The following is a 19,004-nucleotide window of genomic DNA, read 5'->3' as shown; positions in this document are numbered from 1 at the left end:
CCTAGTCAGAATGTACTATTTGCTGAGAAATATAACTTTCTGATCATTCATTATAGTTCATATTTTCTGATTTCCATAGTATGTGTATGAATTCCGGTACTTTTGCCATAAAGTGACATATCAACCATTTGGTAGAGGCCGATATTTTAAAAATTATGGGACGTGTTGAAAAAAAATACATTGAGTGTGGTAACTAATGACATAAGGAGATAAGAAATGCAAACAAAAAAATTTTCAAATGCTTTTTTCTTGGGTTAAGGGTTAAGGATAATGCAATCCCAACGGAAAAGGGTCACGATCGTGTGTTGAAACCGCAGGCGGTGAGTAAAACTGTTGTTAACTTAGCTATCGGCGTGTAAGCACATCAAGTAAACAACATGCGATGTTGTCATCAAACTGCACTTTCCACATGTACAGCTTAAAAAAAAATAAAAAAGACGACAAAGTGGAACTTAGTCATTTTCCAAAACCGCTAAGCAAATATATACAGTTTCAGTACATACCACATAGAGACGTCGTTGCTGATGTTGCTCTTGTTAAATTTCAGCCTCTGGATCTGTGTCTCAGCTTCCAAACGCTCTCAACGCAAAAGCCTACTGGCGCTCGGGATTCTTTAGCTCCGACCACACGTCACGCCTCCAGGCGCTCGTGTTTTTCCAGGAAAAATCGGTACAGACTATCTTTCTCTTATGAATATAATAAAACTAAAGACTTTTTGGAGTTATGAAGGATGCAGTACTACTCTATAGGTACTCAAGATCAACAGGATATTGAGTGAAAACGAGCATTTCACACCCCCTTTAAGTAATATATACCTTTAATATTAATATATCTTAAATATAAAGTATTTAATGCACTATTTAATAAAACACAGGATGCACAGAACATCAGTAAACAGAGTGCATTATCAGACACCCTGAATGAATGAGCTTTTAAAAAGTTATATTGTATTTCCAAAATATAAATCATCTGAAAAGTAAATGGGAGAGTGAGACATCTGCAAAAGTTAAAGACCAACTAAAAGCAATGCAGTATAACTTATATCTGCTCTGACTCTGAACTTTAAAAATTACTCCCTGCCAGTATCAAATGTTCAGTATGTTCAACAGCTTTTACACTTCTCACTGAGCCATTGCCAAGCTAAAAAAACAAAAAAACAAAAAAAAACAAAAAAAAACACACACTTTTTCAAACCCATCTGTTTGAATAGACACCAAAGTCCAGATTGTGTAGTTCAGGGTATGGTTACAAAAGGGAAAAGCAACAAGACAGAAAAAAGGAAGAGGTTGGGGGTGCTGTCTTGTTTTTGAGCAACACATATAATCATGACAAGTACAACACTTAAGGCTTTGAATAAGTTCCACACAAGGGCAAACTTCTGACTAGGACACAATACCTCAACAAATAGCAGGACATCCAAGTGCTAAAACACATTTTCATCTTCTCCGGCTTAGAAGAGCATCTGGTGGACTGCGGTCACCCCTTTCTGAATGTGTTTTCCATGTGTGTGAGTCTTACCCCAAAAAAACTGAGAAAACGTCTCCTAATTATAAGCAAACTCACTGGGCAGAAGCTACAGACAAATGAGCCAAATGTCAATATGGATAGGTTATGTGACAACCTTCTTACCCTTAAAAATCATTACAATTCATAATGTTCAAGGAATATAAGACTCCGAATACATCAAACATGGTGGGCCAACCACAATGTGTTTTGTATGGTGAATTACTTGCTATTTCTAAAACAGAAAAAAAAAATGTAAATGCATTAATAATTTTGTGTTATATTAATGAATATTATATAATATATAACCATAAATTATATGTACAGTGGTTAATTAAAGAAATGTGTTGGATCGCCACTTGAGGTTCAAAGTCAACTCTGGGTCCAGAACCAAAGCCAGTTGAAAGCCACCGATTTAGAGCAGGTGCAATAGTTCACAACCTTCAGCATCAGATAACAGTGAGGATAAGCAGGAAAGCGAGCAGCTCTGGATGGCCTCGGGGATTAAATATCCCTTTTGCAATCCCATAAAAGACCTTGATGACAGAACTGCTTAGTTTTGCCATCTCCATGAGTTGGTGCCGGGTGGCTGACTCATCATCGGGACAATAGCGGACCACAGCACAAACACGTCCCTCTTTGTTCTTGTCTGAGATCTTCATTGTTGGTACAAGACTGCTGAGGCTTCTGTATCTGATGGTTCATTTGTCATCTCTCCTGTCATATTGCTTTGGGTATTAGCATTTATGTCTACAAACTGAATTATTTTCAAAGTGCTGTATGTAGGATTGACACAGCGTGGTTTAACTAGGTGTTGCAGTCCAAATTCAATATATTGGAGGGTTTTTTTTTTCATCCAGCCCCTCCTCCTCAGATACACAGGTTGCCAGATTGATGACACCAACAGGAACGAGTGCACTTGACAATTAATTAAATTAAATTAGCTGTGTTTTCTGCCAGCTGGCAACCCGGGGTGTCTAAATACAATTGGGTAAACAGGCAGAGGGCCTTTCATAAACCAAAACGGAGACTACATTCCGGCCCAGAACGCACATTTTCAAAGGAGAATAACTGACTGTAGCATTGTTTTTTTCTTTAAGATAAACAAGTATGTTTCTTAAATATCTGCAAACATATTATTTTTTATACTTCAGTAGAGTCCAAAACTTGCATACAGCAGCTTTAATAAAGAACATAACATGATAAATGGTTTGACACCAGAACACAGTAATACCACAAGGTGTTATCTCGCAAAGTCGGTTAAGAAAATTCCAGGTCATACAGAATTTCACACCAATTAATCAATCAATCGGTTTATCTATCCATAATATACTTAAACTAAAGTTCTCCCAAAATTGTTGGAAAAATTATCTTCACAAGTTCACAAAACCAAACTGAATGATAGAAATGTTGTTTGTGGAGATGAGGATTATTAGAGACAAAAATGCATAAAGTTTAATGACTTTAAATTGACAGGATTTTTCAAGTATATTTACCCCATAAATTCTATATTACAATGCAATAATATCTATATTTAAACTGTAAATTATTAATTCATGGTCAAGTATGAATGGTAATATTGGTTTGATTTTAATAAAAGAAAAACAAACTGTGTTACAGTATTTTGAGTAATTAAATTTAAATTTAATCAGAATCGCCACAGAAAAAGCAAAAAAAAAGTCTGATTCAAGGACAAAATGTACCAATTGCAAAGCATAAGATTTGAATAGTCCGAATTTAAGAAGAACTTGCAGCACAATATACACATGCTGTGCTACACATGCTACACAGTCAACGGAACCCACAATCAGTAGATACCATTAAGCCTGATAAAAGGAGAACAACACTACTAATGGCTTCTTTGACTGCATCAAAGATAAAAACGAATCACTTGGGGGATAAGGCTAATTTAAGGAAGTTTTTCTTTAAATTATAAGTTTGTTGTTGGGCAAATCAGATGGAAGATAGATGAAATGCTTAACAAGCTCTTAGGAGCTGAAAGCTTGAGTTTTGTGCTCCCTCACCTCCGGTTCTCAAGCAAGAAATATAACACATTCAGACAGGAGCATGCCCATCTCATCCGGAGGTGTTTATTGCACCTAACAGCCACCTTCTCATCTCTCAAGGATGTAATCATTCTTTGTGTGTCTTTTCCCTTGAGCTGTTATACTGTACGGTTCTATCTGTCAGATAATGGGGGAGACATACAGCATCTTGTGGCAGGATGAGGAAGTGCAGGACACAAATTCGAGAATTAGAGGACAGTTTGGTGCTACAACACTTTAGAACAGTGTTAAATGTTTACACAACATTATGATTCATTTCATGATCCAGACATCTAATGATATCGTAACATCAAATCCCAGTTGATTCCTGAATAAAAGATTACCACCCAAAACACAATACAATCTAAAAATGAACAACCCAAGGCTGGTCAAAATACCCATCAGATCCACTGTATTTGAGATAGTTGCTAATTAATCTCATAGTGCATGTGGAAGCATCCCACAACTGCCATCCGATGACTTATCTAATGGGTCCACACTTGCAGAGCAAGAATAAACTTGCTTATCACACCGGGGTGGTAATGCTGGCTCTGAGCAAATCACAGCATTACAGCTCAATCTGGCAACATAGACGAATGATAGATTTAAACAAGCCACTCCTCCACAACAACCTCTTTTGAGGCCCAGCTAAAAGCCTTTCTGAAGCATGTTTAAATAGAAAAAATTACATTTTTCTATTTAAATATGTTTTAAACTTTTTTTTTATGAATGTGATGAAACATTCCCAGCTGCTGCATGGATCTACCAGAGTTTTTCGCCAAAGAGTAGATGCAGATAGTACTTTCTGACCCTTGTGGCCCCCGAGCCTTCCCAGCATCCCTCTCCATCCACCGGGTGGCCACTGGAGAGGACTGACCTGGCTGGTGCTGCAGTCAAAGGGAAGGCGGTGAGGGGGTGCAACCAGAGGCATTGCTCTGATGTTGGGAGTCAATCAACTTACTCTTGTGCATATCAATAGAAGAGCGACTACAGGACTTTGGAAAGCCCCAAAGCACTATGAGATGTGTTATTAGCCTATTTTCACCAAGCACAAAACTATGGTAAAAAAATTCAAACATAAAAAGGATAATTAATTTCCTTGATTTTCCACAACCTTCCAGAAGTTCTATAGAGACCGCACTCACAAAAAGTAATTTCTAATCAAAGAAATTGTTTCTAACAGAATGTACAAAGTACAAAAATGCATTTACAACAGAAATTTGTTTCAATGTTTAATGATCTTTTGACTTTTCCATCCCTGGATGTCACACTTTGGCAGGTTTTTCAGAAACCACAGGCACCTTGTATTGTGTTCTGGGAGTTTGCTTACTTACCAAATTCTAATTGAAAGCATTTTGTTCCACGTCTGAGTGATTCTAAATCCAATCACTTGAGAAAGTAATAGTTAAAGAAACACTGGTTGGATGGCAGCAAATCTCGTTAAACAACAAGCTTTTGTGCTGTGTGTCCAGAACAGAGTTCCAGACAGAATCAAAACTGTTAAAGAACTTATAAAAGCCACAGTGTTAACAAACAAGCTGCATTAAGGTAATAAAGAATATCTATTATATTTGACATTGAAGCACGAGAACTGGAGAGAGGTTTTGTTTTCAGGTATGCATTTTTTTTCTGGAAGACTGATGAGTTTTTACATTGCACTCACAAAAATGACTCATCTGTAAGCTAATTCATTAGGAGTTCAATGAACAATGAGACAAACCTTTCAGCTAGGGGTGAGCGGTATGACATGGCAAAAATAGAAAATAGCACAGTAATTGCATATTATATTACAGTTTTTTTTTGTTGTTTTTTTAAAGAAATTCAGCTTCATAAAGCTTGAAATCATAAAATTATATTTTTTATATATGAAAATAATACACAATACTGTATTACTAATGTATTACTCTTTACATGTATTATAATAGTCTTATTTTTGTATAAATTAAATAAATAAATAAATGTTTCCCCTCACAATACTGTATTGACAATCTAATATCAATCTAATGTGGGTGGAAGGAAAAGTAATATCTAGGGCTGGGCGATATATTGAAAATAAATGATAATATCAGATTAATTTTAACGACAATGTAAAATTTGAAATTATAGTGAATATAGAATATTTCAAATTCAAGCATACAGTACCAAAAGAATGCGCCAAACGTCCAAAAGAGAGAACATGTTAGGACTGCTCTAAACTCCTCTACTACACAAACTGTCATGAGTGCGGTTGGGTTGGGCCACAGTGACCCTTATTCACGCTCTGAATGAGGTGAAAGACAGGCAGCAGTTTCACAATCACACCGTCCCTCATGAAAACACTTTCATGGGCAGAGCGGTTAGCAGAAGTGTCGGACCTCCCAAGGCTCGTTTCGAAGTCAAAGTACAGCTTGTTCGATCACCTGGAAAAAGTCTAGTCTAAAAGCTGCCGCACAGAGAGCAGAGACCTTAACAATCACTGTTGTTGGCTGTTGTGTTCTGCATGTACTCACTGCTGCAGTGCTTGTCCACCATGTCACCCTGAGAACTGCTTAATCCCGCTTCCTCTCCCACGGGCTTCCTGGTAGCCGCGGCGCTTGGTGGGACGGGCAGCTGCGGTGTGGTCTGAGAGGCTGGAAGAACAAGAAAACATAAGTTAGACCCAGAATGAAGAGGAAAAAAAAAAGTGAGGTAATGATGCACCCTGAGCCGGCTGAAAATCACTGAAATAAAATTGACAATTAAAGTCAGTTGAGATAATAAACAGATTAGATTAATTTTACTTTTTGCAAAAGATGATGTCTTTGTAGTATTACACTATTTTTCCTCAGACAGTATAAATGGCTCTTTATATATGAAAATATATGTCTGCCTTCAGAGGAGATTTTAGAAGATGGTCGCTCACAAGGGGATCATCATCATGTTCCAAGAAATCATATTCTCGCCTAGCAGATGCAAAAAAGAATAAAATCCCATAGACTAACATAGAATGAGTTCAAGCTGGGATCAGAAAATCAAAGACTTGATAGTGGGCTTTAAGACACTGTTGAGAACCCATTAAATCAGGTTTTGTGGCTGTCAGACCAATTCTGTTAGCTTCAAGAGTAATCTATATGCAAGTACTTGAAAAAATAAAGACAAAATTCACTCTCTGGGAAAATTGAATGAAAATGTTGATGACACATCCTGTTTGTTCATTTTGTACAATAAAATACACACTAGATTGATAATGCCCAGCCCCGTTGAAACCACCTAAGTTTAACTAGCAATATTTAGCAGTAAAGCATGCTCATGGCTTTTTTTTTTATATAAATAATAAAATGAAAGAAAATTAAAAAATAAAAAGGTACAAGTCCAATTTCAATATCCTGTTTTAATAAGAAATATATCAACACACACAAAAAAAATTCCTCATTAAGGAATTTCATGGTGGTCTTTAATTCATATGCAGCCATGCTTCAAAGTTACACACCACAATACCGATAGCCATAACTTCTCCACTGCACCACATAAAATATTCAGCAGCACTTCTCTAGAGCAGGTCATTTTTTACCCCACCGTATTCGTTCGACTGAACCAGCGCAAAATGAAAAGGAACCGAGGGGTGGCCCAGAAGAGGGCCGTGCGAGATTTGCGTTACAGCAGACACAAAATGATCGAACTCCAGGAATCTGAAGTAAATCATTCTGAGAGAAAAGCCCCCTGCTGATTAAAGGGTGGTGGAGGTGCTGGGTGCAAAGACCCTCGTAATAGCCTTTAATGTGAATTCTCTTTTTTTTCCTGGATTTCTTTCTTTTCTTTTTGAAACATTATGTGTCTTTGAGGATTAGACCCCTAATACTAATGTTAGTGCTGATGGGTGTTAAACAAGGTGCCGGCATGCATGCTAAAATCTAGGGCTAAATCCCTATTTGCATTCTATTCTAAATGATACCCATACGTCCCTTAAGGATTTCTAAATTCATTATTTATATACACATTTCTTTATTTGCATAAATATAATACATTCTAGAAATAAATAATAATAATGTACATTAATACTTTCAAAAAGAGAAAAGCATTTATTATATACATTTATATTGATTTATATACATATAGGCCATATAGAAAGAATATACAATTCAATTTTATTTTAATTAAACATGTTAATTTTAAAATAAAAACTGCATAAAAAATGCATTTCTTTATATAATAACTTATTCATAATAAAAATATATGTTCTAATATATCATTATAATAGATCATTTGTGTAGTTATTGTAATGAATACATTTTCTAAATGGTTTATTAAAATACAATGCAGCTGTAGGTGATGATATCAAACAAGCCTACACTGTCGTGTCCATCCAAACATTTGGTTAGATATGTGTACTGATACTGTTGCGGTGTATGATATGACTTGTTCCCTATAAAGTGACTGCCACATAGAGAACTACATAGGGAATAAGGAGAGATTTTGAAACAAAACTATGTCTTCTATTCTAAATAAACCTTAAGTGGTGTAAAATGAGAGTATTAAAAAAGGTAAGTAACTGCAAGCTTTGGGCAAGAGGATTGGTTTGTAATGCGGTGCACAACGTCAGTCTAGCTCAAAGAAACCCTGGGCTAAGGACAGCCTGAAGTGTTGCGTCACCTCTCTTCCTGCGGGACTCCTTGATCTCCTCGCACATGCGGTCAAACTCAGGGTCCAGTTCAGAGGCGATCATGGCGTGCGCAGTATCCTTCATACTGCAGGCCCTGTGGCGGATGATTTTATCTGTGAGGAAGCACAACAGAAGATAGTAAGCAAGGGCAGAGTCAATTAAAAAAGAGCCATGCTCTTGAAGACTGACAGTAAGGTTTCTGAGTATTAGGGCTGCACAATTAATAAAAAATAAAAAATAAAAATAAATATCACCATTAGAGCCACTGCAATTAGCTAAATGTGCAATTAGCTAAACATGAGTGGACTCAAACACATCCATTATAAATCAACAAGGTGTAGATGCTGCGTAAATAAGCTCCATAATTTACTCAAAATTTGAATAGCAGTTGTTTTAATATCAATTCTATTAATAGAAATTAATAATTGTAATTGCATAATCAATCACAATCGACACAATCCTGAAGTCCTGCTGGATATGTATAAACTATTAAATAAAAATAATAGTTAATCCTAAAATATTTATGATGTCATACACACCTAAAGCAACATATATGCAATACAAATAATAAATTATTTTCAATGAGAGTTGATGCTTTCTGACAACATAAGAGGCCATGTCTTTTTTCAGAAATGCAACCAAGTTTAAAAGAGTTTAACTTTACACAAACGTCTAAATGCATTGCTGCGACCACCAATAGAAATGAATGTATAAAATGTACATGAATGGCAAGACGGTGACATTAATGTTCCAGTGAACAATTTCAAACAAACACATAAAAAATTAATTAAAAAGAGGCACAACAAATCAAAATAAATACAATTAGGTGCTGCAAATCAAGCAAACGCTCAATGTAATCAATTAAGATTCCCTCGAGAAACTTAAGCATCTGCTTTTTTATTTGAATATCTGAAAAACACCTCTGGCGTTGAAGCGCTCCACAGGCAGTCAATCACAGCGTCTGTTTACAAAAACAGGGATTACTGTGCTCTCAAAACTCTGAGAAATACCATTTGTATTCTATCCTTAGTTTCTCTCCCTCTATTGTTAAATCAAGCAGCATTTAAACACGAAGGGAGGAAAAATGTGTGTGTGTGAGAGAGTGAGTAAGAAGAGAGAGCGTGTTACTTGGGTAGTCCTCATTACTCCAGGACAGGCTGGAGGTCAGGATCTGGCAAAGTTTGCCTCTTAATTGGAAGATGGGCCTAATTAAGCCATCTAGAGCGAGTGAGAGGACACTCTTTACTGCAGTCAAGGATATAATGGCAGGCTGAAAGGAAGAGAGTGTAAATCCACTTATTTTGACTTTCAAAGCCCTACCCAAATATCTCAGGCTGCTGGTGCCAAAACGGACAATTGAACAAATGGACCAGTGAGAAATTAAATCAGTGGTGCTCAGTCCAGGCCCTTGTGATCTATGTTCACACTGCATTTGGCTATGTTTGGATTAGAATACCAATTTTCTACTTATTGGAGTCCTGCACAGTATATACCGCACATTATCAACCATCTAAAATACATTCACAGCGTTTTACTATATTCTCAGAAATATACAGTTCCCCAGCAAAGTAAATACTTTTAGTATGAACTATGTGAATTGACTGTTGTGAACTGAATCGAAGCAGCTGGTTAGAACAGGGCTGGAAGGAAACTCAGCAGGGAGGCTGATGTCCAGGGGTACGGTTCGGAGGCTCGGAATTAAATTATTTGAATAAGAACCACCTTAAAAGTTGCATACTAAGATGTGATTTTAAAACTTCAGCTGGGTTACGATTTCAAACTGCACATTTTCTAGGACCAGTGCAAGACTCTCATGAATGAAGGGAGATCTCCGTACTCTATTTGGATCCACACTGCATTTCAAGGACAGAAGTGAAGCTCGCCAAAAAATTAAAAACAAAAACCCAACACAACAGCGAACAAACACAATTATTACCTATATAACGAGGGAAAGGACACCTTAGATTTTAAGTGCAACTTTCATGCTTCACTTGTAAGAGTAATGCTTAACAAATGGAATTTTGACAGCTCCTGAATCCCATATTCCCCTGCTCTAAATGGACCAGAAGCCTCTTTCTGTTTCCTTATTAAAGTAGCTAATTGCGTTTTGTCTCATTCCTTCAGTGGCTCCTCTGTGGACGCTGCATTTAAACAAATGACCAATGTTCTCCCAGCAAATGGGCTACTATGATTTATTCATAGGCACCGGCTGCATTTAGCCAACAACCTTCACTGGCTGACCAATTAATCCAGACGACTGGGAGTCAAGTCCTGACATAAAAATGAGAAGTAGACAGCTAGCAGACTTCCAATAATATATGGTTGTATTATCTCATTTCATTGACAAAAAAACTATGACACTCACATGACTGTTTAAGAAGGTCTTTAATATGAATATGCTCCTCTTGCTTTAAATATTACATGCGGTCACATTTGGCTCATACAGGATACACCTTTCATATCCGACATGCTCGGTCTCATTAGATGATGTTTAACATGTTATGAGGGTCTTAAGAGGCAAAATTAAAGGAGCTAATAAATATCGCACATTAACTTTCAAGCTTTTGGTTGAAAACCCAGCGTCAACTTACATAACTCACCTTAGAATTCCAGGCACAGGTTTCCATGGCTCATTTCATTCTGGTTTAGTTTATATTCAGTCTACTATGTACATACATGGCACATCCATAAACACCAATCAATATCTGGCATAATTTTCTACACTGCAAGTGTCCCAACCGACTGACCATATGTCCAGGGAATAGCGAAAACTCCATTAAAGCGATGAATGGGTTTTATGGAGACTGCTCATTATAGTGCCATTTTTTCCTCTGTGGAGAGATCAGTGACAATGATTTCTCGTGCCTTTGGAATGAGGAAAGGTCACTGGGTTAATATCTAGCTGCGTTTATTGTTCTCAAATTCTCATATCTTTCAGTGAAGGACTGACAAGTCTGTCCGATTAATCACTGATTTAATCTCCTCCACTCTTTAAATACAGCAGTTGCTGCTGCTGCTATTTTTTGGGTTGGTATCACTGTTTCCGAAACTTTAAACGGAGTACAACAGATGTGCATGGATCTACTAGTTCTTTAACAACTTTAACAACTGGTTAACTAGTAAATTTCTCCTGTACACCTGTATAATTTATTATAAATTTTGTGGATCATTTCTCAAAATGTCTCCAATAAAGCTAACTTTTTTTTTTCAAGCTAAACGGCAAACATAAATAAAAAGGTAACATCACATCACCTTAATAATCCGCTTAACTCCACTGCACCATTGTTTACTAAAAAAAAGAATGACTTCTTGTTGCTGCATACTGCTGTTTGTGTGTGAATACCCCATAACAAGTGCTGTTCTTTTACTTATCCAGCTGCTTTATATTGTGTATTTACCTCCAGGGTCCTTGTCTGGATTGTACTCTAACGCATTGCTGCAAATGAGGTCAATGTCCACTAGGAAATCCTTGGCGGCCAAGTACTTGTGAGTGTCGATCTTCATCATAATGGTGGACAGGTCCATAGGCTGTTTGATAACCTCGAGGTAGTCTGAAACCTATATCAGAGAAAAATAAACAAACACATTTCACTAAAAAACCTAATATGACAATATTTTTAGTAAAACCTCAAAAACGATATTTTTAGTAATATTAAATGTATAATCATGTGATAATGTGACAATATTTGACAATAATACTGTTTTACTCTAATACTGTGAAACTCACACTGAGCTTTATATATATATATATATATATATATATATATATATATATATATATATATATATATATATATATATATATATATATATATATATATATATTTTTTTTTTTTTTTTAAATCGTGATTAATCACATGATCTTCACATGATTAAATGCGATTAGCCGCATTGCTAATAATAAAAAAATGCATTAACACGCAATAAAATAATTGTCAGCGTTAAGCAGTTAATGTGAAAATAAAGAGTTAACTTGCCCAGCCCTTAAATAAATAAATATAAATAAATAAATATAAATATATATTTATTTATCCATCCTAAATCAGTCATTACTGTATTGTGAGGTGTATGAATTATACAATATTATATATTTATCCTAAAACAGTCATTACTGTATTGTGAGGTATATGAATTATACAATATTATTCTAAATTACATAAATATATCCCTTTATTCAAACCAGTAATGAAAATTTTGGAGAAATTGTCTAAGGCATTTTGCCAATTTTGCAATATATGCATGTTCTTGATTTGTCATACAGAGGCTTTGCTTGACCCTGTAACAAACTCAAAAAGCTTTAGGAGACCAAGGTGAAAATGTGTTGCACTCTGTATTCACAGACACACTGTCCTCCTTGTTTGCTTCTTGTATTGATGAACTTTTTAATTGCCTTCTCAAATTTCCTGACTCAAGTAACGATCCAGCCCGCAAGCGGTTTTATAATGACAATCATTTGATTTCTTTGGTCTGGGGTTACTAATAAACCATAGGTGCCGCTAATTATTACATGGTAATATTGAATAGAACACAGACTCTACAGGCATTAATCACACAGCTGCTGATGTGCAGTAACAGCCCACCTCCTCAATGTCCACGGGTTTGCTGAAGATCTGGAAGCGTTTGTCAGTGGCGAGCCGTTTCGTGACGTCCCTGAGAAAGAGGCGGAGCTCGCGCAAGGTGTTCTCCTCCTGCTCCTCCAGTCTCCGCTGCTCCTCTGCCGAGAGCTGCCGAGGGCGGGGGTCTTCAGCGAGGGTCAGCACCTCCAGAGCGCACACTGAAAACACAAACACAGACACCAACCCTCAGTACAGCTTAACTACAATCATGAGGAAATCGTGAAGAGTCTGACAGTTCTGATTTATAGATTGATTGATTTTTTTGTACTTCTAAGGACTAAGTAATGAATCCCTCTTTCTTTTTATAGCCAATAAACATCTTTATTTTGAATATTTTTCTAATATTCATGCATTTCCTCTAGGAAAAAACCCCCCACAATAATAAAGATCAATATTTAACTAAATGTAGGGCTGCTCCCTAGTAGTCGACTAAACTTTAATTGACAAGAGACTTGGTCGAGCAAAAGTGGTGGTGGGTCCGTGGTGGCCAGACCATTAACAGATGGATTCTGTGGCAATACAGTATATTCAAACGCTTGCCTATCATTCATCTTCATCAAATATATTTTATAATCTGAAATATGTGAGTAATAGCAGCTTTAAATGGCTGCTCAATCTAATGTTAAATTAGAAAAATGTGCGCTGTTTAAGTGTCTGAGCGGAGTGGAAAGCTGAAAGGTAGCGTGCTCAATGTATGAAATACTCCGTCATAGATGCTTCGAATCTGTAAAGCCTCTACGTTTATTTGTGTGCACTCAAATAACAAAACATTGCCTTTTTGTTAAATAATGAAAGCAAACAGGATACACTTTCTGCCATCTTAAGCCTGGTTCACACGGGACGATTCTAAAATTGTTGGCCGATTTTCCAAACCTGAGAGACCCCACACACGGTGGTAAAAAAAAATCACTGGTCTAACAGTTTTGGTCGTACAGTGTGTTGTGTGCAGCCACACGGCAAAATCAACACATCACACATGAACCGATTTGACTCCCGAGCATTCCCAGGTCAGACGGGAAATCTTGCAAAATCCCTCGAGATCAAACGTGACTTCAGAGTAAACAATCATGGCGGAGGATGAGGATGCAGTGGCCATAGTCTGTGCTTTGTTTTTAATGAAAAAAAAAAAAACATAAGAAAAACTAGAAAAATACTTAAATACTTGCTACATCATGATATGGAGGTAATACTCTTTACACGAAACGTACAAACATTCACGGTGTTGCCACAGGTCGACGAGTTGGTCCTCCATCTCCGACGTCCACCGGACTTTCTGGTGCTCCATGCCGCCGGCTGTTTTGATTTTGTTTCCCAGTGTAGCAGTCGATTCTGTTCCCCTCGGAATGTCTGTTTCCCTTTACGCAAACATACTACAATTCTTGCGTAGTTGCCGAGGTACTATACACACGATCAGAACTAGCGTGCGCAAGAAGCGTGACTGGATGTACGACAAGTCAAATAGTTCAAAATACCTTCCTAAATCTTAAACTTGAAAATACCTTTAAGACGAGAGGTTTTTCAACTTGAAATGAAAAAACATAAGACAAAAATAACGGAACAACTGCAAGATGAATAATAATAAAAAAAAAGAACATAAACGGGAGAGTGAAAATCATTTTACTATGCTGCAGTGTAGTAAGAAATTTGTTCCTTTTTGCTTTCCTTACATCCAGGTGTGTTTGGTGTATTTGCATGCGACAGTGTTGTCTAATCCACGGAATTTAGGCTACTTTGGGGATATGTTTGATTAACTATTTGGTTGGGTTTATTACAACCCAAGGGGAAACAGGAATTCCAGAGGGGAACCGAATCGAATGCTGCACCGGTACTTCCTCACCGCCTGGTCACTTGCTTTCTGATTGGCTACACGCCACAGTCCACGTGATCGTTTGTCCTCGGGGGACACCACACACGAGAAGAAATCGGGCCAAATAAATCCAACATGTTGGATATCCCCGATTTGAGATCGGAGCGGTCCCGACGTCCTTGGGAAGCAGAGGAGAGCAGTCTTAACAGACCCACACATTATAATATTTGATCAGATTATTTTAATAATCGGAGCATCTTAAGATTGTCGGAAGGGGTGAATCGGGGCTAAAATCGGCCTAATTATCCTGCCGTGTGAACCAGCCTTTAGTCTGTGAACTTTTGTATACTTGACTTAGAGACATTGTTTTGTCAAGCTCAATTTCCTCACCATTACTCTAGACTTAAGTGTTAAATAATCATTTAGAAATCATTCTAGTATACTCAAACATTTATTTTTATTTATTTACTTCCTATCTTCTGTTGACAACATTTGTGCGGCCTAATATTTTTGTGTAAACTGTAAAAACTGTGGTTCTTTGATGAATAGAAAGTTATATATACATATATATATATATATATATATATATATATATATATATATATATATATATATATATATATATATATATATATATATACATATATATATATATATATATATATATATATATATATATAAAACAGCTTTTATTTGGAATATAAATCTTTTGTAACATTATAAATCTTGTTTGATCAATTTAATGCATCCTTGCTGAATAAAAGGATTTTATTTTTATTTTTTATAAAAATGTTACTGACCCTAAACTTTTGACCAGTAGTGTATTATATATTATGCAGGAAACATCGGAATATGATTGTTGCGATGTCAAAAGAAAGCAAACATTCAGGAACCATTAACAGAACATCACGAAAATCATATTTCAGTATTTTGTCCAGAAACCCAACCGGTTTTTGATCTTTAAACCTAAGTGTAATAATTGTAATACTAAGTGCAATAGATGAAGTCCTGAACAAATGGTCCGAAACAGCTGGAAGAGTCAGATGACACTGAAACTGTGCCAGAGCAGCTAGAGGAATTATAAACACTCAGTGTTATATATGGATTAAGTCGAGAAATGCTTTTCACCACAGCGTGCGCCCCAAAGTATTATTGATTTCTGAAGAGCTCCAACAAACAACCGGACAGCTGTGGTAATTCAGAGCTGCATCTATACAATGAACCAAAAACAGACTGCCAGAACTAACCAAACACAACAAGCGCTAATGTGGCACTGCCTTGTAAGAAAATATTGCTACAGAAAAAAAAACCTTCTCAGTAAACAGGCTGTGGACCTCGTGCTAATCCAGAGATCTGGGCAGAGTGCCTGGCAGTTGTTGAGCCACAAGCCTCAGCAATTTACTTTGTGGCAGCAGCTAGCGAACAGTTATGCTAAGTGTGAGCGTAATTATAGCTAATGGTTAAGACCCGGTGTTTAATAGAGCCCCTTTCTCCCACCACAGATGCTATGCTGCCAAAAGAAGCAGGGTTTGTGCTTTATTCAGAGCAGCCCCTGGTCGGCCCACAGGAGGACCCCTGCTCTGCATCAATGGGTCATGATGCTTGCATTCCCCCTTGAAAGCCATTCTCTGCTATAATGTCTCCAGCTGTGAGGGAGTCGATGAGCATAACAATCGACCACAAGGAGAAGATATCCAAAACATCAGGAACACCCAGGAGACCCAATTTATGCATAAGCAGAAGTACAAATTCTGGAAGAGCAGCAGCGGTGGTGGAAGTGATTGCAATGACAGCAAAAGTAGTTATCGACACCCAAAAATGAGCATAAAAGATAATACTACGAAAAGAGCATTTCTGCCCTTACAATGTAGTATTATTTTATCATTATGTTCACTATAATATAAATATTTTAAATCAGCTTTTAATTATTTATTTTAGTGATTTTGTTTTATAATGTGTGTATTTCTATTTAGCTTTGTTTTAGTAATTTTAGTACTTCAACTTAAACTAAGTTTTTCATCTAATATTAACATTATGTTTTAATGCAGCTTAATGTCAACTAACGAAGATGATTTTTAATAGTTGTAGTTTTTAGGATTATTTCAGGTCTACACCTCTTTCACATGACGAAGTCTATTACCGTAAGTTAGTTTCAAGTGCGTGCACATTCTTTCACTTGAGGTGTTTAAAGGCTTTTCGATCCTACGGAGCCATCAACAGCTAATTATTTGGATGCATGTAAACTTAGGTAATAAACCTGTACTTATAATTTTGTATTGGACTCTACTGACTTTCATTCTTCACAATTTCTTCTTTTGTTTTCCACGGAAGGAAGAAAATCTTACATGATTGGAATGAGATTAAGCGAAGTAAATGATTTTTCTTTTTTGGGTGGAATATATCTTTAAGAATCTGAACAGGAAGTGAGGAAAAGTGTGGGGAACGTGAAAGTCATAATGGTAATAAATGCCATCAGCATCCGGTCAGACTATACTGTCTGACACTCTAGACTGACTTAAGGTAGAGACATAAGGCACTTTATACGTCTTTTGCATATTAATGGCCTCATTAGTGCCCAAGCACAAAGAGTGTGTAGCCTTTATCGTTCTTCTTTTTCTTTCTGAGAGTCTATGGTAGTCACTGGAATCGTCTGGATGAAAAATCTGATGATTTTATTTTAACTTTCCCATAATTTAAGTTGCAAATCTCTGGTCTGGTCTCTGTGAATTCCTTCTATATACTGAGTCATACAGAACACAAGGCATGTGAAACAAAACTTAAAAATATCATCATCATGCCATGAGGGTATCTGACCATATTTACTGTGCAGCTTAGATTTCAGCACGGTGCAATGAACAACGTTCACGGTGCTTGGCCCGGATAATTGCTGCCTGCAGCTGCATTTACTCTTCACAGATTGAAAAAGTTGGTAAAGAAGTTTAAATAACTAAAAGTTAACGCTTCAAAAACCGTGTTCTGCCTCTAGCCAGGACCAGATAAATCTATACTTCTGCATTAACCACAATAAACACATACCTGTTCTCCTTTTGCGGGGTGGCGCCTTGGCTGCCTGCACCAAAATGAGGTCTGAAAAAAACTTCCTGCGTTCTTCTTCTCCCGGCATGCTTAAACAAACCACCTCCCCATACGAATGGCTGAAGATGCATTTTAGCTGTAAAAAAAGAACACAAACAAAATACCCTTTTAGAAACAAAAACAGCATCTTGTAATTTAGTCTGCAAACTGCATAAAACTATATATATATGCTTTTCAACAACAAAACAAATCACCCAATAACTGATTCTTGGTCTTGAAACTATTCTGGTATATAGACACACATACACACACACGAGAGAGAGAGAGATTTTACGGCTGGTTAACGATAAAATAAGGGGTATAACTTCTTAATCAGCCAATGATTTGCTCTAAATTTAGGGGTAGTTAGTGATCAGTGTTAAAATCTAGGACCAATAAAACATGGTGATCCAGGCACATGTCCTCCTTGACAAAATCATGGCCACCATCAGCCAGCCAATTAGAACAGCAGGATAACAAAAGGCTTTAACGAACAGTGATTTGAAGGAACATAATGAAAGGACAGAAGAAATGTGACTCTGCACGCATCTTTCCCAACAGCAGAAGAATTGTGCATGAAGAAAAAACCTGGAGATAATGGCCAGTGTCTGGTGCACATGGTCACAGGTGTCACTGAAGAGAGTGTTTTAATGAGCAGTTTCATACTGCTACATTCAACTCTAATTTCACATGGTAAAGTGTGCAGTGCCAGTCCAATTACTGAAGACTGAGAGTTTTTATATATATATATATATATATATATATATATATATATATATATATATATATATATATATATATATATATATATATATATATATATATATATATATATATATGGGCATAGATAAATTTTTTTAATCTAGATTAATCTCACTGGTGACTGTGGAGGCCAGGTCATCTGGAGCAGCACCCCATCAGTCTCCTTCTTGGTCAAATAGCCCTTGATGCCTTTAGTGTGACTCTACAATTTTCATAGTGATGAAAATAAAGATAACTCTTTGAATGAGACGGTGTGTTCAAACTTTTTGTCTGTACTGTATATGTGTGTGAATCACCAGTTAAAAAAGTCATGTAAGTTTCTTCAAAGACTGCAGCAATTAGGACAAATGAATCCAGGTAAAAGCTAATGACTCCTAAATGTCTGAAAGCTCTCATACCCAAGTGCAAACTGAACCACTTTAAGAAGTTCGCAAGGCTCCTCCTTGAGGTGAGATGAAGAGAAGCAGAGCAAGTAGTCTACAAAAGACCCAGGTAGTGATTTTATGATTTTGTCTCAGAGATGATAGATAGAAGCGGTGTAGACAAATGAAGATTCTGAGAGGAGGAGAACCAAGAAC

General features: G+C 36.7%; 1 protein-coding gene across 2 annotated transcripts in view; it reads right to left on the bottom strand.

Moving 5' to 3' along the window:
- LOC127938498 (ATPase family AAA domain-containing protein 2B-like) overlaps positions 1 to 19,004 on the bottom strand; it is an 83,962-nt gene that overhangs the window by 40,739 nt on the left and 24,219 nt on the right. For both annotated transcript variants that reach the window (XM_052535152.1, XM_052535153.1), the window contains exons 20-24: positions 17,626 to 17,761; positions 12,747 to 12,940; positions 11,565 to 11,724; positions 8,157 to 8,279; positions 6,038 to 6,157 (exon numbers count right to left, since the gene is read on the bottom strand). In XM_052535152.1, the coding sequence (XP_052391112.1) occupies positions 6,038 to 6,157; positions 8,157 to 8,279; positions 11,565 to 11,724; positions 12,747 to 12,940; positions 17,626 to 17,761 (733 nt within the window). The remainder of the gene's footprint in view (positions 1 to 6,037; positions 6,158 to 8,156; positions 8,280 to 11,564; positions 11,725 to 12,746; positions 12,941 to 17,625; positions 17,762 to 19,004) is intronic.

This window comes from Carassius gibelio, chromosome A20 (assembly GCF_023724105.1).
Source record: "Carassius gibelio isolate Cgi1373 ecotype wild population from Czech Republic chromosome A20, carGib1.2-hapl.c, whole genome shotgun sequence".
In the NCBI taxonomy this organism is placed as follows: Eukaryota; Metazoa; Chordata; class Actinopteri; order Cypriniformes; family Cyprinidae; genus Carassius; species Carassius gibelio.
This window is presented reverse-complemented; position numbering and strand designations above follow the sequence as displayed.